This window comes from Hoplias malabaricus, chromosome 5, assembly GCF_029633855.1.
Source record: "Hoplias malabaricus isolate fHopMal1 chromosome 5, fHopMal1.hap1, whole genome shotgun sequence".
In the NCBI taxonomy this organism is placed as follows: Eukaryota; Metazoa; Chordata; class Actinopteri; order Characiformes; family Erythrinidae; genus Hoplias; species Hoplias malabaricus.
In genome coordinates, this window is record NC_089804.1 from 28,949,941 (window position 1) to 28,967,941 (window position 18,001).

General features: G+C 38.5%; 1 protein-coding gene across 1 annotated transcript in view; it reads right to left on the reverse strand.

Moving 5' to 3' along the window:
- Positions 1 to 15,747, reverse strand: part of LOC136697291 (fibulin-2-like) — a 53,979-nt gene extending 38,232 nt beyond the window's left edge. The window contains exons 1-4 of the mRNA XM_066672324.1: positions 15,742 to 15,747; positions 12,482 to 12,677; positions 5,799 to 6,008; positions 1,505 to 1,615 (exon numbers count right to left, since the gene is read on the reverse strand). Of these exons, the coding sequence (XP_066528421.1) occupies positions 1,505 to 1,615; positions 5,799 to 6,008; positions 12,482 to 12,677; positions 15,742 to 15,747 (523 nt within the window). The remainder of the gene's footprint in view (positions 1 to 1,504; positions 1,616 to 5,798; positions 6,009 to 12,481; positions 12,678 to 15,741) is intronic.
- Between the last annotated feature and the right edge of the window lie 2,254 nt (positions 15,748 to 18,001).

The window sequence follows — 18,001 nt, forward strand, 5'->3', positions numbered from 1 at the left end:
AGAGAAGCATGGCCAACATAAACTGTTTATCTAGAGCTGGACAATAATTCAATATCAATATATATCGCAATATAAAATGATTCAATGACAATTATACGATTTTTAAGCACATTTCAATATTTATATGTAGATTATTTACAACATCTGTCACTGACTGAGGTTCATCACTGGGTATTGTTGTCAGTTCCACGCACTCAGTTTAAAGGTTAGTTTAAAAATATTAATATTGAAAAAGCCAATAGGTTTATGTTTGATGTTTCTTGATTGTTCTTGGGAATTTTTCAGTGGATATTGCACTGTTCATATCGATATCGGAATTATATTGTATGGACCAAAATTTAAAAATATATCGTGATATACATTTTGGCCATACCGTTCAGCCCTGTGTTTATCCATAGACTACCCTTTAACGGTAATTCCATCAAGGTGGTGCTAAAATGAACATTTTCTAAGTGATCATTCACTTTACCTTCAAAAGTTCTTAAACATATATTTATGTCTGGAATTTCTTTCTCATAAATAAAGCTTTTTAGTCCTTATGTTGGATGGCACGGTGGCGCAGCAGGTAGTATCCCAGTCACACAGCTACAGGGACCTGGAGGGGTTCAAGTCTAAGAGAAGTTTGGTGTGTTCTCCCCTTGTCCGTGTGGGTTTCCTGCTTCAGTCCAAAAACACACGTTCGTAGTTGGACTGACGACTCAAAAGTGTCCATAGACAGATAGTGAGTGAATATGTGAGTATGTGTCGCCCTGTGAAGGACTGGTGCCCCCTCCAGGGATAAGTGGTTACAGACAATGAATGAATGAATTAATGAATGTTCGAATGAGTCCTTATGTTATGACAAATTAGCTTCAGACTGACTCAGATGGGCTTATGTAATCAAGTGAATTTCTGTATAATAAAATTAATCCTTTTAGTGATAAAATTCTTGGATATGAAATAAAATTTCCACAGGATGAGTAATTTCCTAGTGGGCTGAATTTTCTCTAAATCTGGATTTTTGCATCCCATGTGGTCACATAATTTCTTTCCATTTTTATTTTGTTCCTATGTAAATATAATTAATTATAAATGAACCTGCCATTAATATTTGCCATTTTAAGTTTTTTGTTTTTCAGTTTTCTTTTTCAAATTCTTCTTCTGTTGTCTCCTAGAAAACTGATATGTTCTATGAATGATATGTTCTATGACCCAAACCAATCAAAATATTGAGAGTGTCTCATCCATAACATCTAGCTATGAGACAAAATGTGTGATGTTACTTTCCAAAGAAGGAAGACTACTTGCAGAATAATGACAATCATCTGGACAGAATTCATATGATCAGACCAGTGAGAAAGAGTAGGGATTTGTTCAGTAAGATTCTAATATAGAAACATACAGAGAAACCTATATTTACAGTAAAATAAAAATAAAAGAGTGAACAAAATTACAGAGGAAAACAAAGAAAAATGGTCATCATGCTCCCAAACTTTTGATGGAAAGTAAAGTTTATAAGCCATACCTTCACATGGATTGTGCAAGGGGGTGATATGTGAAGTTGTATCTTGAGGTGGTGAGGGAGAAGTGAATGGCCTGTCCTCCTCCTTCACTCTGTTGTCTTCTTCAGGATTCTCTGAGAGAAGAAACAAATATGAATGAGCGAAATCTCTTAACAGAGCTGTGCTGTTTCCTTTCAATTGGGGAATGACTCATCAATCTGGCGAAGACATAAACTCATGAGCTGTGCAGCCTGGCAGCAATTCATGTCAATCCTATGCTGAGTTATTGAAAAACAACTGTTCTGACATCCACAAAAAACATTTATCTGTCGCTGGAATTCCTGCCATTGCTAGGGCTTGGAAAAATGCCTGGTGCACATAATAAGCTCATTACAAGCGTGAGAACATTAATTGTGGATTTTATTCAGGCCAGCATGGGACAATCCTCAGCAGTATGCCAACACGTCACCAAGGAGACAAACACAACATAGATGCCTTATTACTATTCCATCATGCATGGGACTAGATTCATTTTCATTCGTATTGCTGGGGGAACGGCATAAATAAAGACAAACTGGAGTCAGAGGCAGAACAATATAGGCTGAATTTTTTATCAGCCAGAAGCCTTCTTTATCAGCCAAAAGCCTCCTTATCATATACGTGTTCAGCTGTTTGTATGAGTTTCATAATGAGGGAGAGGTCAACAGTTTAATCTACAAGCAAAGGAGCGCAAAAGCTAATCCATGTGTTTAGACGCAGTGTGATTATATTGGCCATTATGTAACACTGACACAATCGCATCGCATCTAAAAATCAACACAAAAGCTCATTCAAGGCCTGGGAAGTAAAATGAATGCAAAACATTCCCAGCATGAAGTTCATGTGGTGCCCAGAGTCCATTATTGTTTGAAGATGCACATCGCAAGCCATTTTAACAATGGGGCGGCACATACACGAAAAACAGATCCCTGAGGCACTCCGAAAATTACAGAAGGCTAAATATGCACATGGGTGAGACTGATCCAGCCAGAAGGAAAAGAAAACTGGAAAAGGCAGCATATTCTTCTCTCCCAATCTAAGACAGTTACGGTGGATAATGCTTCCACTAGCCATGGCACTTGGACCATGAATACAAATGGCAGCTGTGCTGCCTGAATTGGGCGCTAAGGTGGCCCTCCTCTTGGCATGTGTATGAATGAAGGAGACCTCATTCTAACTCAAAGGAAGTGTCATTGATACAGTGTCCGGAAAGTGATGCAATGGGAACTGAGTGTGACCTCCGACTGACCTGTAGAGCTAGGCCTCTGTCAACTAGTCATGGCTTGATTTAAGCTGGTGGTACACTTCAATCAAGAAAGACATTCTGAAGCAAATCGAGATGCTAGTGTGAGTTTATAAAGTAAAGTGTCTAACGGTTAGTGGTGTGTCTGTATAATAATTAAACGTTAAACATACATGTGCCTCTGCATTTAATCCACCTATAGCACACACACACACACTACATGCAGTAGAGACAGTGTAAAAATGTATTAGGTGAAAAATTTTTACAAGTTTTAAAGCCTTTTTGTGTAATGTACAATTGCAATTCAAAATTCAAACACTCTCTGGCTCTTTTGTCATTTTATGGTAACTGTTGCATAACCTAAAACTGAAGTAGTTTGAAAAGAGCAAGCGAGAATAATTTATTCGTCATGATATTCGTTATGAGTACCATCAGGAAAAAGAGCTGCAAAAACACGTGCATCACTTTGTCCTGTTCTTGGATATAATATTGTTTCCAATAGTATGAGTGAAGTTTTGGTTTAGACTATTTAAAAATGGTGATTTCAATGTTAAATCAATGTGTAATACTTAATCTCTAGGCTTTAGAATTAAAAAGAGTGAGAAAATGCTTGAATTACAATTATACAGTGTACAAAATTGATCTAATACTTATCTGTACACCTAATACAACAGTACCATTTCAGGGAAATAAAGTAGAGGATGTTACTGCAGCAAAGAAAAAAAACTTCCTATTAATAACCTTCATTTCGGAAGAAGTATTAAATAAGCATGTGTCTACAATCTCCTGACCACATATTATAACTATGAGTGTGATTTCTGCCCATGCAACTTCATCTATAATGCTAGACAGACCTGCCGGATAGGGGGATTGTAACTGAGACCAACACACCAGCTGCAAAGCTCAAATTCCCAGGCTCATATTGGCCAACACATTTACTCCAGTCACATGAAACGCTCACAGTATTGAGGACTGTCCCTGAGTAATTACTGGGGAAGGTGGCTGTACTTTAAAACAGTAGCTGAGCACTGGTTCTGGCACACAGAAGAGCAACATGTTTAGCAGAAGAACAGCAGCAGCAGGAACATTTATCATCAGATGTTATTTTAGTCATTCACAAAATATTTCATACTTGGTCTTAAAAATCCTCTTCACAATCCCTGAGTGACTGGTTTGGAAAGTTCTGATAACAATAGCCATAACTGCAGGAGGCAGAGAATAACTGGAAAAAAAAACTGTATCTCTATGAAGCTAATTTAGGGAAAAATGATTTATTCATTTGAAAAAAAAAAATGAAATAATTGATAAGTTCAAGTCTAGAGATTGAGAATACTTTGTAAAATAAAAATACAGCATTCGTTCATTCATTCATTGTCTGTAACCACTTATTCAGTTCAGGGTCACGGTGGGTCGGGAGCCTACTCGGAATCACTGGGTGCAAGGCAGAAATACACCCTGGAGGGGGCACCAGTCCTTCACAGGGCGACATACACTCACACTTACAGACACTTTTGAGTCACGAATCCACCTACCAACAAGTGTTTATAGACCGTGGGAGGAAACCGGAGCACACGGAGGAATAATTTTGATTACATTATTTATTTTCATGGGCGGCACGGTGGCGCAGCAGGTAGTGTCACAGTCACACAGCTCCAGGGACCTGGAGGTTGTGGGTTCGATTCCCGCTCCGGGTGACTATCTGTGAGGAGTTGGTGTGTTCTCCCCGTGTCCGCGTGGGTTTCCTCCGGGTGCTCCAGTTTCCTCCCACAGTCCAAAAACACACGTTGGTAGGTAGATTGGCGACTCAAAATTGTCCGTAGGTGTGAGTGAATGTCTGTGTTGCCCTGTGAAGGACTGGTGCCCCCTCCAGGGTGTATTCCCGCCTTGCGCCCATTGATTCCAGGTAGGCTCTGGACCCACTGCGACCCTGAATTGGATAAGCGGTTACAGATAATGAATGAATGAATGAATTTATTTTCATTTCTCACATTCTTCTATATTTTGCTATTTTAATTCCTATATTTTTCAGTTACAGATTTTGTTTTCAGATTCAGATCTTTTTTTTCATATTCAGACCCTTGTTTTTCAGTTTCAGATTTTTTGCACTTCAGCCAGAGGCAGACGCTGTGTAACATCAAAATAATCCATATTCTTCTTTCCACACAAGAACGAAGACAACGTTTTAAAAACTTCTGTTTTCAGTGACCTAATACTCCAATTAGTTTTGTGGTGTGAGTGGACACGGGATGCAGCCAAAATAACATGTTCTTCTAAGCTAATTATCTTGATTCTTCATGTGATGTACTAGCTACTGGAAGGTGGATGTCCAAGAGCACACTCAAGAATGTAATTCTTATATTTTGTTGCCCTCCAAAGAAAAATGTGTACCTTCATTTTTGTTGACTTTTAGTTGACATTTCTCCTTCACATTTTGTGAAAATTTCATGATGAAATTAGAAGTACTCTAAAATGACTTGGGATAAAATCTTTTTTACATAGACATCCATCGAAAGTTAAGATGGTTTTCTCCTTGTCCTATAAAGTTACTATTTCGGAGATACATGCATTTCTTTAAACAGCGGTGATTTGAATATTCGCTGTGACAGTGTAAAGCATGACAAGTTGTAGAGCGCCCATCTTGTCAGTGTCCACATCACACCCCCGAACTCAGCACTCCCTACTCAGAATACCTTCCCGCAGCTATGTCCAGAGCTTTGTTGATTTTCAGACCTCCAACTTTCTGTGATTGATCCACAAATTAAATTGTTGCCTACATCATTGCAAAACATTCTATCAGGGTTATGGACCTGTACCAGTTTCTGCCCTACGTCCTAAGGCCCCTAAAGACATTTCCAAAAGTTTATCAACAGAGACGTATGAGTTTAAGGCACCAGATTCTGATTCAGTACACACAGAGTAAAGACAGAGTTTGTGAATATTTTGGCTTCTGTTAATGGCTTTGCTTTGTTTTATAGTAAAGAAGTCTAGATCTGAACAAGATTTTCATTAGATTCATACCAACTACCCTCACATACCAGCTGTGCATGTGTGTAAGTCCTGTAGCAGCATATACCCAGGGAGGCAGACACATCTGTATGAGCCGGGGGTGTTGATGCAGGTGTGATCACAGAGTTGACCCTCATATTTCTGACATTCATCCACATCCTCCAGCTTCTCCACAGAATTAGACACATGCTCAGAGTCCTGAATAGAGAAAGGCTGCTTTTGGAACTGGCTGGCAGCCACTGGTGAGAGAGAGAGAGAGAGAGATTGAGAGAGAGAGAGAGAGAAAGAGAGAGAGAGAGAGAAAGAGAGAGAGACAGTGTTACAGATTAAGATACATATAGATAGATGCTAAAAAATGACATAAGTATTCATTCTGAATCATCTTTGTCCCTTTTTACTGATTAAAATAAAATTCCACATGATCAGGTTAAATAAAGCATGTGGAATTGTAGCTTTCTCTGTGCTCCTGTGATTTCTTTGACATTAAAGACAGTTCAAGACAAAGTTCACGATTGTAATGAAAAAACACTTTTTATGGAATTCAGAGGATGTTTCCTCACCATTTGCTAGTTCTCCAGTCTTTTTGTGTGATTGAAACATGTCTAATGTGTTTATGAAGTCCCGGTGTCACTAGAAAAGTAAATAAACAAGCTCTCTTGGTCTGCTAGGTCTGTGTATACTTGGTATGCTTGGCTCCCTCTCTCTCTCTCTCTCTTTGCTCATGGCACAGAAAATTGCTCTGTTCCTGCTCTCTGGTTTTTCAGATTAAATAAAGTTAAATTACCAAAAGTGCAACAAAACTTAACAATTCCAGTTACAAATCAGTTTCTGTGGTAATTCAGTGAATAAAAACTTACAGAAAAGTTAAATTTCGACAACAGTCATTTTTCTTCTCAAACATACTGTTTCAACTTAAAAGACGCTGAGCTTCAGAAAGTAAACAAACTATGTTTCCCCACAATCATACATGCATCCTTTAAAGCAACACTAGGCAAGATTTGGCATTTGTGCTTCTGCACTCCCCTTACAGCTGAAGATTTGAAGTCACTTTTACGGCACAATCCTGAGGCCTACGGGAAAAGGGAGGGAGAGTGTGGTTTCCTACCCACCTCCAAAATTTACATAGTGCATCTTATACAGTGCTGAGCCCAGAATAGCAGAGACAGAAGCTATTACAGGTCAGTTAAGCATCACAATTTTTTAAGCTGTAAAAATAGGTATGCAAAAATACTACTAGTGTTATTTTTAAGCCGGCAAAGAATATATTAGTGTGTTCGAACATTGCGAGATCATTAATAAATAAATAAACCTATATTCAGATAAAAAAATAAAAATAAAAAATACAACTGATAACAAAAGCTAATCATTTAAAATTCAGAAAACCAACACTCAAACTCAAACAGTACATAAACATATTCTTGCATTTTCCCTTGCCGTAGTGTGTTGATTTTCAAGCCTTGATGGTTGGATAGACCTGTTTATGTATTCGCTGACATCTCACCTGTCAGATTAGCTTCAAAAGAGTCTCACTAATAAACACCTTCACTATTTTCTCAAGGACGTACTACCACCAATCAGACAGAAGCAGGCTCTGCTAATGACGGCTGTAACATGTGCCAAACACACATTACGACAGAGCCGCCACTCAACATCTGCAGCCCTGTTTCTGCCAGCTGCACAGGCCACGCCCCTCTGTACGGCCTGCCTGCCAATCAGAGCTGCTCTGCACTAACGCGACCCTAATGGAAACATGGCCGGCACTAATGAACACCCATCTGAAGCCGCATGTCAATTTGGCACGGCTCTACTCTGCTCCCCATTTGCTCACTGCAGTTAGCAATTAGCGCCTGGCTAAGCATAATAAACAAGTCCGGGGCTCGAGTTGCATGGCGTAGAGGTTTAAAGTAAATATTCCTCACAGCCATCATTACCTGAATGTAAATGCATCGTGGTGAGAGGGATTAAACATTTCCGCTATAATTAATCACTTTTTGCTTGCTGCGAGGAGGCAGGGGAGATGAGAAAGCATCCCTCCTGGAAATAATTACCTCTCAGTGCATTTTCTAGACCTTAACCCTTTCAGGAAAACTACAAATGCTAATGCAGATAGACACTGAGAAATAGTGTTACTGTTTGCCTCTGTATTTTTAACAGGACATCATCAGGATGACTATGCCATAAAGTGAGGCAATGAAACTAGATTGAACACATTTTGCTAGGGGCAAGAAAATAAATTTACACAAACATGGTCCGTGAATTTTGATCAGTTAAACTCTCTTAAAAGTTTTCTTTAGTTTCACATGGGAGTTGCAAGAATATTGAAACTAACAATAATGAAACTTAACGCACTACCAATTAGCACAGGACATTATTTTCATATATGACTTTGACATATATGTTTTCACAACCCTTCTTGTGCAGTGTCTGAAACCTTACATGCATTCCAATTTTGCTTCCCAGCAAAACAGTATTATTTAAAAAAATATTTTAATTAATTAAAAAAATATATAGAAAAAGGTGGCACGGTGGCACAGCAGGTAGTGTCGCAGTCACACAACTCCAGGGACCTCCGGGTGACTGTCTGTGAGGAGTTTGGTGTGTTCTCCCTGTGTCCACATGGGTTTCCTCCGGGTGCTCCGTTTTCCTCCCAGGGTCCAAAAACACATGTTGGTAGGTGGATTGGCGACTCAAAAGTGTCTGTAGGTGTGAGTGTGTGAGTGTATGTTGCCCTGTGAAGGACTGGCGCCCCCTCCAGGGTGTGTTCCCGCCTTGCCCCCAGTGTTTCCGGGTAGGCTCCGGACCCAACGTGACCCTGAATGAATGAATGAATGAATATATATATATATATATATATATATATATATATTACCAATGTCATTATCATCACGATAACTAAAATAAATTTTTCATCTATCCTAATGCTATTCTAAACCTTTATTAAGCTAAAGTGATAAATATGCCTTTCTGGAATTCATGCCCACTTTTATATAAAATCATGTGAGAATGAGTGCGATCTTAAAAATGTATCTCTGTATACAGTTGATTCACTGGAGAATGCCACCATTAATGCCATGTTAAATACGTAAGCCAAATTTGCTCACTGCCATAAGAACTTATGACCTGACACCATGAAAATTTCTTTTTACCATGGCACAGGACATAACTCATTTCAAGTGTTGGGGGCACATTATGCTGGTGGCCATACAGATGGACCGTCAGTCAGGTGGAACAGTGACAGTCAGTAATTGGATGTGGAATGCTGAAAGACAGGTAGCAAACCTTGGACAGCCAATGGCAGGCCAAACAAAATCCAAAATTCACAAAAAGTAAATAAATAAATCTAATTCTCAAGCTTATATCACAGATACTCAGTTTTAACCACCTGTCAAACTTTTGCAAACATCTAGTACATTTTTTTTTCTTCCCATTTTATATAACACTATATCCGTTCACATCATTGAATTCCGGTATTCCAATAACTTCCATGGCCACAGGTACCCAAGCACCTAGGCATGCAAACTGCTTCTACAAACATTTGTGAAAGAATGGTCTGTTCTCAGGATCTCTGTGAATTCCAGCATGGTACAGTGATAGGATGATACCACCTGTGCAACAAGTCCAGTAGTGAAATTTCCTACTACTTCCTACTACTAAATATTCCACAATAAATTGTCAGTGTTATTATAACAAAGTTGAAGCTTTTGGGAACCACAGAAACTCAGCCACAAAGTGGTAGGCCCTGTAAAATGACAGCCGGGTTAGCGAATGCTGAAGCGCATAGATGTCGCCAATTTTCTGCAGAGTCAGTTGCTACAGACCACCACATTTCACGTGGCCTTCAGATTAGCTCAAGAACAGTGCATAGAGAGCTTCATGAAATGGGTTTCCACGGCTGAGCAGCTGCATCCAAGCCTTACATCACCAAGCGCAATGCAAAGCATGAGATTCAGTGGTGTAAAGAACCCTGCCACTGGACTTACTGGAGACGTGTTCTCTGGAGTGATGAATCATGTTTCTTTGTCTGGTGGTTGCCAGGAGAATGGTACCTGTCTGACTGGATTGTGCCAAGTTTAAAGTTTGGTTGAGGGGGGATTATGGTGTGGGGTTATTTTTCAGGGGTTGGTTCAGCCCCTTCCAGTGAAAGGAACTCTTAATGCTTCAGCATAGCAAGAGATTTTGGACATATTTCAAGTTTGTGGGAACAATTTGGAGATGGCCCCTTCCTGTTCCAACATGAATGTGCACCAGTGCACAAAGCAAGGTCCATAAAGAATTAGATGAGAGGATTTGGTGTGGAAGAGCTTGAATGGCCTACACTGGAGTCCTGTCCAATATCAGTGTCTGACCGCACAAATGCGCTTCTGAAATAAAGGTCAAAAGTTCCCATGTACACTCTCCTAAACCTTTTGGAAAGCCTTCAAAGAAGAGTTGAAGCTGTTATAGCTGCAATGGTTGAGCCAAAACCCTAGGGATTAAAAATGTGGTGTCACTTAAGTTCATATGTGTGTGAAGGCAGAGGAGTAAAAACTTTTGGCAAAATAGTATATAATCTGTTAGCTAGGACTAGGACAATTGCAAAAAATGAAACTAACCTGGGAGGGAGGGGGGCAAGCGCACACATTTTTTGAAAGTGCTGACAAAAAAATACATATTTTTATTATATATACTATTTACAAAGCTCCTAACAGTGATGCAATTTTGTTGAGACCATATTCATAAATTGACATTTTGATCGAAAATATTCATCAAGATCATCAAGCTTTTTTTGCTTAGAACTTGGTAGGTTCTGAATACTTTTTGAGTTGTCTAATTTTGTCTGTTTACTAGTTAAACAAGGTTAAGCTAAAATGCTACTCCAATTACTACATTTAAAAGGTAATGAACAATACAGCTTGTGTGCACATATTAAAACAAGGACAAAGCTTATTTTTAAGCGATTTGCTCTAATTTAACTGAAAGTAATGGTAAAAAATCTTTTGACAACTAATGTATGAAAACTGACCAGAATGCAACAGCCCATTTCAAAAAAGCGATAGTGGAGATATTCATCAGGTTAAACAGCAGAACAATGCATTAATGCAAATCCTGTAGAATGTCATTGCAATCCACTGACTGTGGGCAGAGGGGCATGGGGAAAAACATTGTGGAGCAGGTGAAATACAGCAGTCTGCCGTGCCATCTGCCACTGATTCGGCTCAGCCTGCTGCCATCTTTGCACACGGCATTGAAGTAATGTGACATCTGACCAATCGGCTCTGACCGCCTGTCTTTCTGCTGTCCGTCAAAGTCAGCTTTCCGTCACGTAAACATGTAAAAGCGATGCAGCATCCATTACTAATTTGAAATAGTGTTATAAATACTGTTATAAACCTGCTCTACTGAGAACAAACTAAAGGAAAATAAAGGTCTCTGATATGTAAATAGCACACTAAGGCACAAGCACAAGCTGAATAATGTATCTATTTTCTGAATAAAATTTACAGATATATGGCATCTTTATGCTAAACCTTGGGCTGGCAGGATCCCTCAAAGTAATTAAAATATATATTTCTGAACTTCTATGCCTCAAAATACCTGAGATAGCAAATTCACAGCACGTAATTATTAAAGGTCAGAAAATGTTGCCCAGGCAGCACATGCAGGAAATGTGTGTGTGTGTGTGTGTGAGTGTCGGTGTGTGCACATGCCGGTTTGTGTGTCTTAACACCTCTATTAGGCCATGTATTTAAACGAAACTGTAGCATTGTATTGTATTATATTCTACTGTGGCACACAATATTATTTTGTACTATTTTGTAGTAAGTTATTGTGTAACATACTGTATTGATATATATGATATTGTGATGAATTACTGTGATGAACTGTACCCGGTGACATTTTTTGTTGTCATAATCAATGTATAATGTATACAAATTTACACTGTTATTTTAAAATGTAAAAATTCCCTGCAGCCTTTGGATATAGGCAATTTGGTGAAAATCGAAATTTGGGGTTCACAATACCAGGTTAAACTGACTAAAATCTGATTTTCTGCCCCAATGTAACTCAAATCTGATCTTTTCAGGGCTGCGTAGACAAGTCAAGTCCGATTTAGTCAAATCAAGTCAGATTTCATGTGTCTTTTTGCCTCTACGCATGTGCCTAGAGCTTTAACCTCAGCCATCAGTGGCAGTGTGGAAAAACAACTACTACACACAGACAGGATACTAGTTGGACTGGAAGATTTAAGCATATAGCCAATTATTATTTCAATATACAACACACCACATGAGTGCAGAAATCTTTATTATATGACTTTAAATGTGCACTAAAAAGGGTTTAGGGAGATGTTTAGGATTCAGCTAATCTCTAGGCAGAGCAATAAAAGCAAAATAGCATGAGCTACTAACATGTGTGTTTTGTAGTTTTAAAACAATGAGTAGTCTCATAAATGTTTTTTTGGTGACAGAGGTGATGTGCATATCGGTGTGCGCATGTGTACCGTTTCAGAGACAGATTCGTTCACATTAAAGACAGATACGGGTCACTTATATTTATGAATGAAACCGTTAAGAAACCAAGTCCAATCTGAGCAAAAAACACATAATTGACGAATGAGGCCTGTAGTGTGAATGTAGCCAATTACACTGTATGTGTTTGTGGGTGTGTGTGTGTGTGTGAGAGAGAGAGACAGAGACAGAGAGAGAGTGAGACTATTTGATTCTTCTCACACCTCTCTTGGGCAGTGCAGTAGGTCTGGGTTTTTCTTTCCTCCTGAGCAGTGTTGGGCTAAGCCCTGCCTCGTCCTCCTCATCCTCACAGCAGGCGAGGAAGGTGTGCCCACAGGGATAGATCAGGTGCTGATGAAAACTGCAGCCTTTTCCCTCTTGCCTCAGACGAAGGCCCAAAGCACAGCAGCTGCAGCATTCCTGCCGGAAGCAAACACATGCCTTCAAACTCAGCTTTTCACCACATGTTTAATACAAATGAGTATTCTTTTTTATCAAAGTGCCTACTTTGAAAATGTATGCTATTTATGCAAGCTATCAGTCTCTGAAAGAAAAGAACCCATGTGTGAGTTTAACATATTCGAGACCATACTGGTTTGTTAATATGAAAACAATAACAATAACATCAGTACTTGTGGGAGTATTATTAATAGTGAAAATGTGAGGATGCATTTCTGCATTTATTTACATTTACACTATTTGGCTAGGCTAGGGCTGGACAATAACTCAATATCAATATATATTGCAATATAAAATGTTTCAATAACAATGATATAATTTTCAATATTTTAATAATGTTTCAATAAACCTGTTTTACAGCATCTGCCACTGACTGACAGTCATTACAGGGCGCTGCTGTCAGTTCAAGGCACTCACATTATAAACTAAATTTACAAATATTAATATTGACAAAGCCAAGAGGTACACAGCAAATTCTCCAGTGTTAAATTAACACTGTTAGTCTAATAATTTAACACTCTGAGTGTTAAGTTAACACTAATAGTGTTGATTTATCACTGGAGAATTTGCAGTCTACAGGTTTGACTGTGAGGTCATGTTTTTCGTGTTTGTTTGGCAGTTTTTCAGTGTTTTTTTGTATTGTTTATATCAATATCTGAAATATATAGTATTGACCTAAAATAAGAAATATATTGTGATATAAATGTAGGCTAGGCCTTTCTCAATAATTACATTTTATTACAATAATTACCTTGCACTAATTGCTTTGACAATTCAAATGAAAATGAATATTGTATGGGAAAATATATCAACCACAAAAAAATGGCTATTTGGCAGACACTGGGATCATTCTTAGACCTGTACTGTGGAGGAATGTTAGTGTGTGTTTCACTGGTATGGGTGGATCAGATACAGCAGTGATACTTGAGTTTTTAAGATGGAGACTGTAGCTCAGTATCTCCTCTGTTGCCGCACAATGTGTGCTGGTCGTTCTTTCTAGTCATGGCTGGATATTTTTGGTTGGTGTACTATTCTCTTTAAAAACTAGCAGCCCTGCTGTGTCTGATCCAGTATCCCTCTATTCCTCTTAAGCTGATGCTTCTACATAGTGCTCACATTGCTAAGCCCAGCCAGAGGTTTATAGTCACCCCAGCGTTAGAGCAGTGCAGATGTGTTCTCTGAAGTGATGGAGAACCATAGCAATATGTTTGGGATGAAACTGAGTAATGTTTGCGATCCAAAGCTAAAATTCCCACATCTTCATTCAACTTAGGGGTAGGGCTATATACCACTTCAAAATGAGATTTTCAAATGAAGGGCTATGAATGCCTTGTGAATCACTGCCAAGATGTTGGCAAAAACAAAACCACAAATGTCAGTATTTTCTCCTTTAAAAGTATGATGATATTTGTATTACATCTGTTTAATATAGTTTAAATGTAATATGTCCTTTTAGTTTATAACAAGCATAAAACATCTCTAGTAGTTTGCAGATGTCTCTGCATTTCCAGTCCTATGTTAAATGGTGAAGCAATTACATTCTAGCATCTGTGGCTACTGCATCATTTAAGGTGGAAATAGGAGTCTAGAACAACAATACACCAAATAAGCAGCTGAATTCAGCTTCATTTCACAGAGAGTTAGGAGTGGGTGATATTATATGATGGTGGAATGCTTTAGAAGGCTTGATGCCCTAAATTTAACTATGTTAAAATCGAGCAGGGTTTCTCTGATATCGCTGCAGACAGGCAGCAGAGCACCGCTCAGAGCTGCTCAGTGTATTTGTGTTCAGGTAACATATCTGATGACAGGCTCTTGAAGGTTTGTGCCATTCCACAGGGGAAGATTTAAACCACTACGCCTTTTAAACTCAGTTCCAAGGGGAAAGATAATGCTTGAAAACAAGGTTTAAGAAAGGGATAAGGTGTAAGAAATGGGATACACCCATAATGTTTATGTATGCATGCAGTCCAATCATTCCAGCGGGTAAAGGCTTCCTGCACCACCCAGGTGTGTGGTGCCCTACTAATACAATTGACATCAGACAGAAATGTCTGCAAACAGTTGCACAAGCACAGGTGGGGTGCCCACATATGTGAAAAACAGGTTGAGTTTACATATACAGGCTACAGATTGAATGACATTTTTGAAATAGTTATTATTATTTAAAATAAGAAACTCTATTTATTTAGTATGTGACAGCGAGACAGCGAAATGTAAATTAACCAAAGAATGCTAGATTTCCCCAGACTTTTGAGAGGAATTCCATCATGCCTTGTCCCAAATTTCAGCAACATACACAATAGCTCTCTCACCAGCCTGTCTGAAGAAGAAAGAGCAATGCCTTGGAGCATGACAAACCATTACAGTGGCATTACGTAGCTTTATTTAGATGGGTTTAGAATGGGTTCACTGAGCAGACAGGTCACCATGAAGAACACATTTGCTATTATGACCACAAAAGCAGTGTTGTGCTCTACAGGCCCACCCATGGGAAACTCTGTATTGAGTACTGGGGAGTAGGGGGATTTGGGGGTTTATTGCAGCGGCAGCATGCAGCAGAGTTCAACTATTCAGTAAACCACTCAAGCATGTACTACCCATCCATCCAGTGTTTCATTAAAAAAGGCCTTGGTCTAACCTCCACGGCTTATTGCCATTACGTTGCTCCCTATAGAAGTGGTGATGAAGGTCAGTGCAATATGTTTCCCTCTGAAAACTATATTTTTATTATGCCCAATGCTAAAACAACAACATTACACATCAATATTGAGTTACATATAACTTCAGAATATACCCAGTGCACAAGCTCAGCTTTCATTTTTATTTGATACGATAAAATAAGAAAATATTTTGCAAATATGCAGCATTCCATAAAGTTAAACAAACCCAGATGCATTTATTCTGAGCCAACTTTCATGAGGAACTATGAAATCATACAGTTCAAAACTTTAATTATTTCTAGTGTGAAACTGGTAGGAACTGCTAACAAATGCAATCAAAACCAACTGTGATTTTAATTTACCGACATATTCACCGCTTTTATTTCACATATTTAAAAAAATGAAAGCAAGCTGCTGTATCTGAAAGAGCCACAAGATAATAAAGTATAAATAATGCGATGCTAGCAGCTAAAGGGCATGGAACATTCCAGCAAAAAACAATCTGTACATGTAAAAAATTCAGTTTCTGTCTTTGCCATGTCATTAATACTGTTTGTTTTTCTGTGTCTATTTTTCCCGTTATCTATGGCGTATGACCTGCTTATGCTATATTACTATTGTACACTTTATGGGCAAAAAATGATGTGCACTTGCTCATTGAACAATTCTCAGATTAACAGTATTTACAGAGGGGTTGTCCATCCAAAAGGCTTTAAAGTAGATGCTGGAAGGTTGCTGGAAGAATTTTATGGTATTCAATTCAGTTTTGGAAATGAAAAACCACTCCTGCTTTTCAAAAGTTATTGGATGAAGCATGATATCCCTTTCTCTCATTTATAGCCTTGCAGTCCATGCACTGCATTGAGTATTGTGTGTCCAATTTAATTTTCTATTTTACTTTGAAAATTATACAAAATGTATGTGGACAATTGAATGCCATTTTTCTGCACTCGAAAGTATCTAGTAAGTACATAATGCTACTGATATTATATATATAAATCAGAAATGTGATGTACCTGTATTTAATAAAAGTATAAAAAAGTAGTGTTTGTTAATTTACTGTTAAATATAAATATATATAACATTTACAATTATAGTGCACACATAGTCTATGTGATTCTATGTCTTAACATAATATGAAAAACACGCGCGTGTGTGTGTGTTAGTATGAGTGGGTCTGTTAGTGTCTGTGTATATGTGTCTTGCCTTTTGGATGTCCTCTCCACAAATTGGGCTGTTGCTATTCTCACACACTTCTCCAGATTTGGCCGCATTCATGCCAGTTAAACACCTGCTCTCTCTCAGTGCGCCATCACAGCATTGCTCCTGAACCACTCTAACAGACACACAAACAACATCCAGCCAAAGTGACCAGTTAGCAATAATCTGTTTATGTTTTTTAGAATTTAAAGGAAACAACCATGTATGCGCTACATCAGGGAAGTGTTGCACAATATATAATTTAAAAATATATGCTATTGCAAAACAGCTGTCACCTAAATACAATGTGAAAAATTAACCCTTCAATGATCCCAATGTTTTTTTGTTGTTTTTTTACTGTGTGTTAGTGAGCATGAGGACTACTCATAATTCCAAATAAGCGTGTCAGATAAAGTGCTATAGTGTGAGATGTTAGCACTGGTGTGCTGATATACGACCGCAGCACACCAGTGCTAATATCTCACACTATAGCACTTTATCTGACATGCTTATATCTCACTTTATAGCACAAACCTCGAGTGTATTATTGCAATTGTCCCGCAGTTTGTTATTGCCATTTATTATTAGGTTTTAAGATATAGAAAACAGGAAAAAATATTAAATAGTTCCATTCCATCACACATTTCTTTTCTGAACCTGGGTCATCTCCAGCAAACCAGTCCATGTTTAAACCAGTTTAGATGGAAATCAAGATTGCATCATTCACAGCTGCCCTCTGTCTAAATCAGGGCAGTACCAGAGCCAGAGGTAAATGCATGTATAAGTCAATAACATGTCATGGTTTACCCACTGTTTACAGTGAGTTCAGATCATAGTGATATAGCATACACTAAACAATGCCAAGTCCTCTCTGTTTAAGTTTAAATTAAGTATTCCGGAGTATGGTTCCAGAGTCATCCTGAACGAGAGCAGCGGAAAAAATGACAGAGTGCCATTATCATGAAATAATGACACTCCTGGAATGTCTCTCAGCCAATCACATTGCAGGGTTGGAACTTACTGTGGTATAATATTAAATGAACATCAAACATTATGGCCCAGATGCTGTCCGATCCAGAACTGGACCTGTTAACTGATAAACTATTAAGAGCTGTTAAATTTAAAAATTTTAGTCATTACGGTTTAGGTTTAGTGCTCCAGAAAACTCAGAATACTCGCATGCTTTTCTGCATATTATACGTATAAGTGAAACACACACAGGGCAGGGTGCCAGACACCACTGGGGCAAGTAAAAATAGTCCAAGGGACATGATAAAAGCTCTCTTAGGACACTTTTGGGAGTGTGAGGTTTCACTGAGATTTCACTGGAATTTATTGTCTGTAACCACTTATCCAGTTCAGGGTTGTGATGGGTCCGGAGCCTACTCGGAATCACTGTGCGCAAGGTAGGAATACACCCTG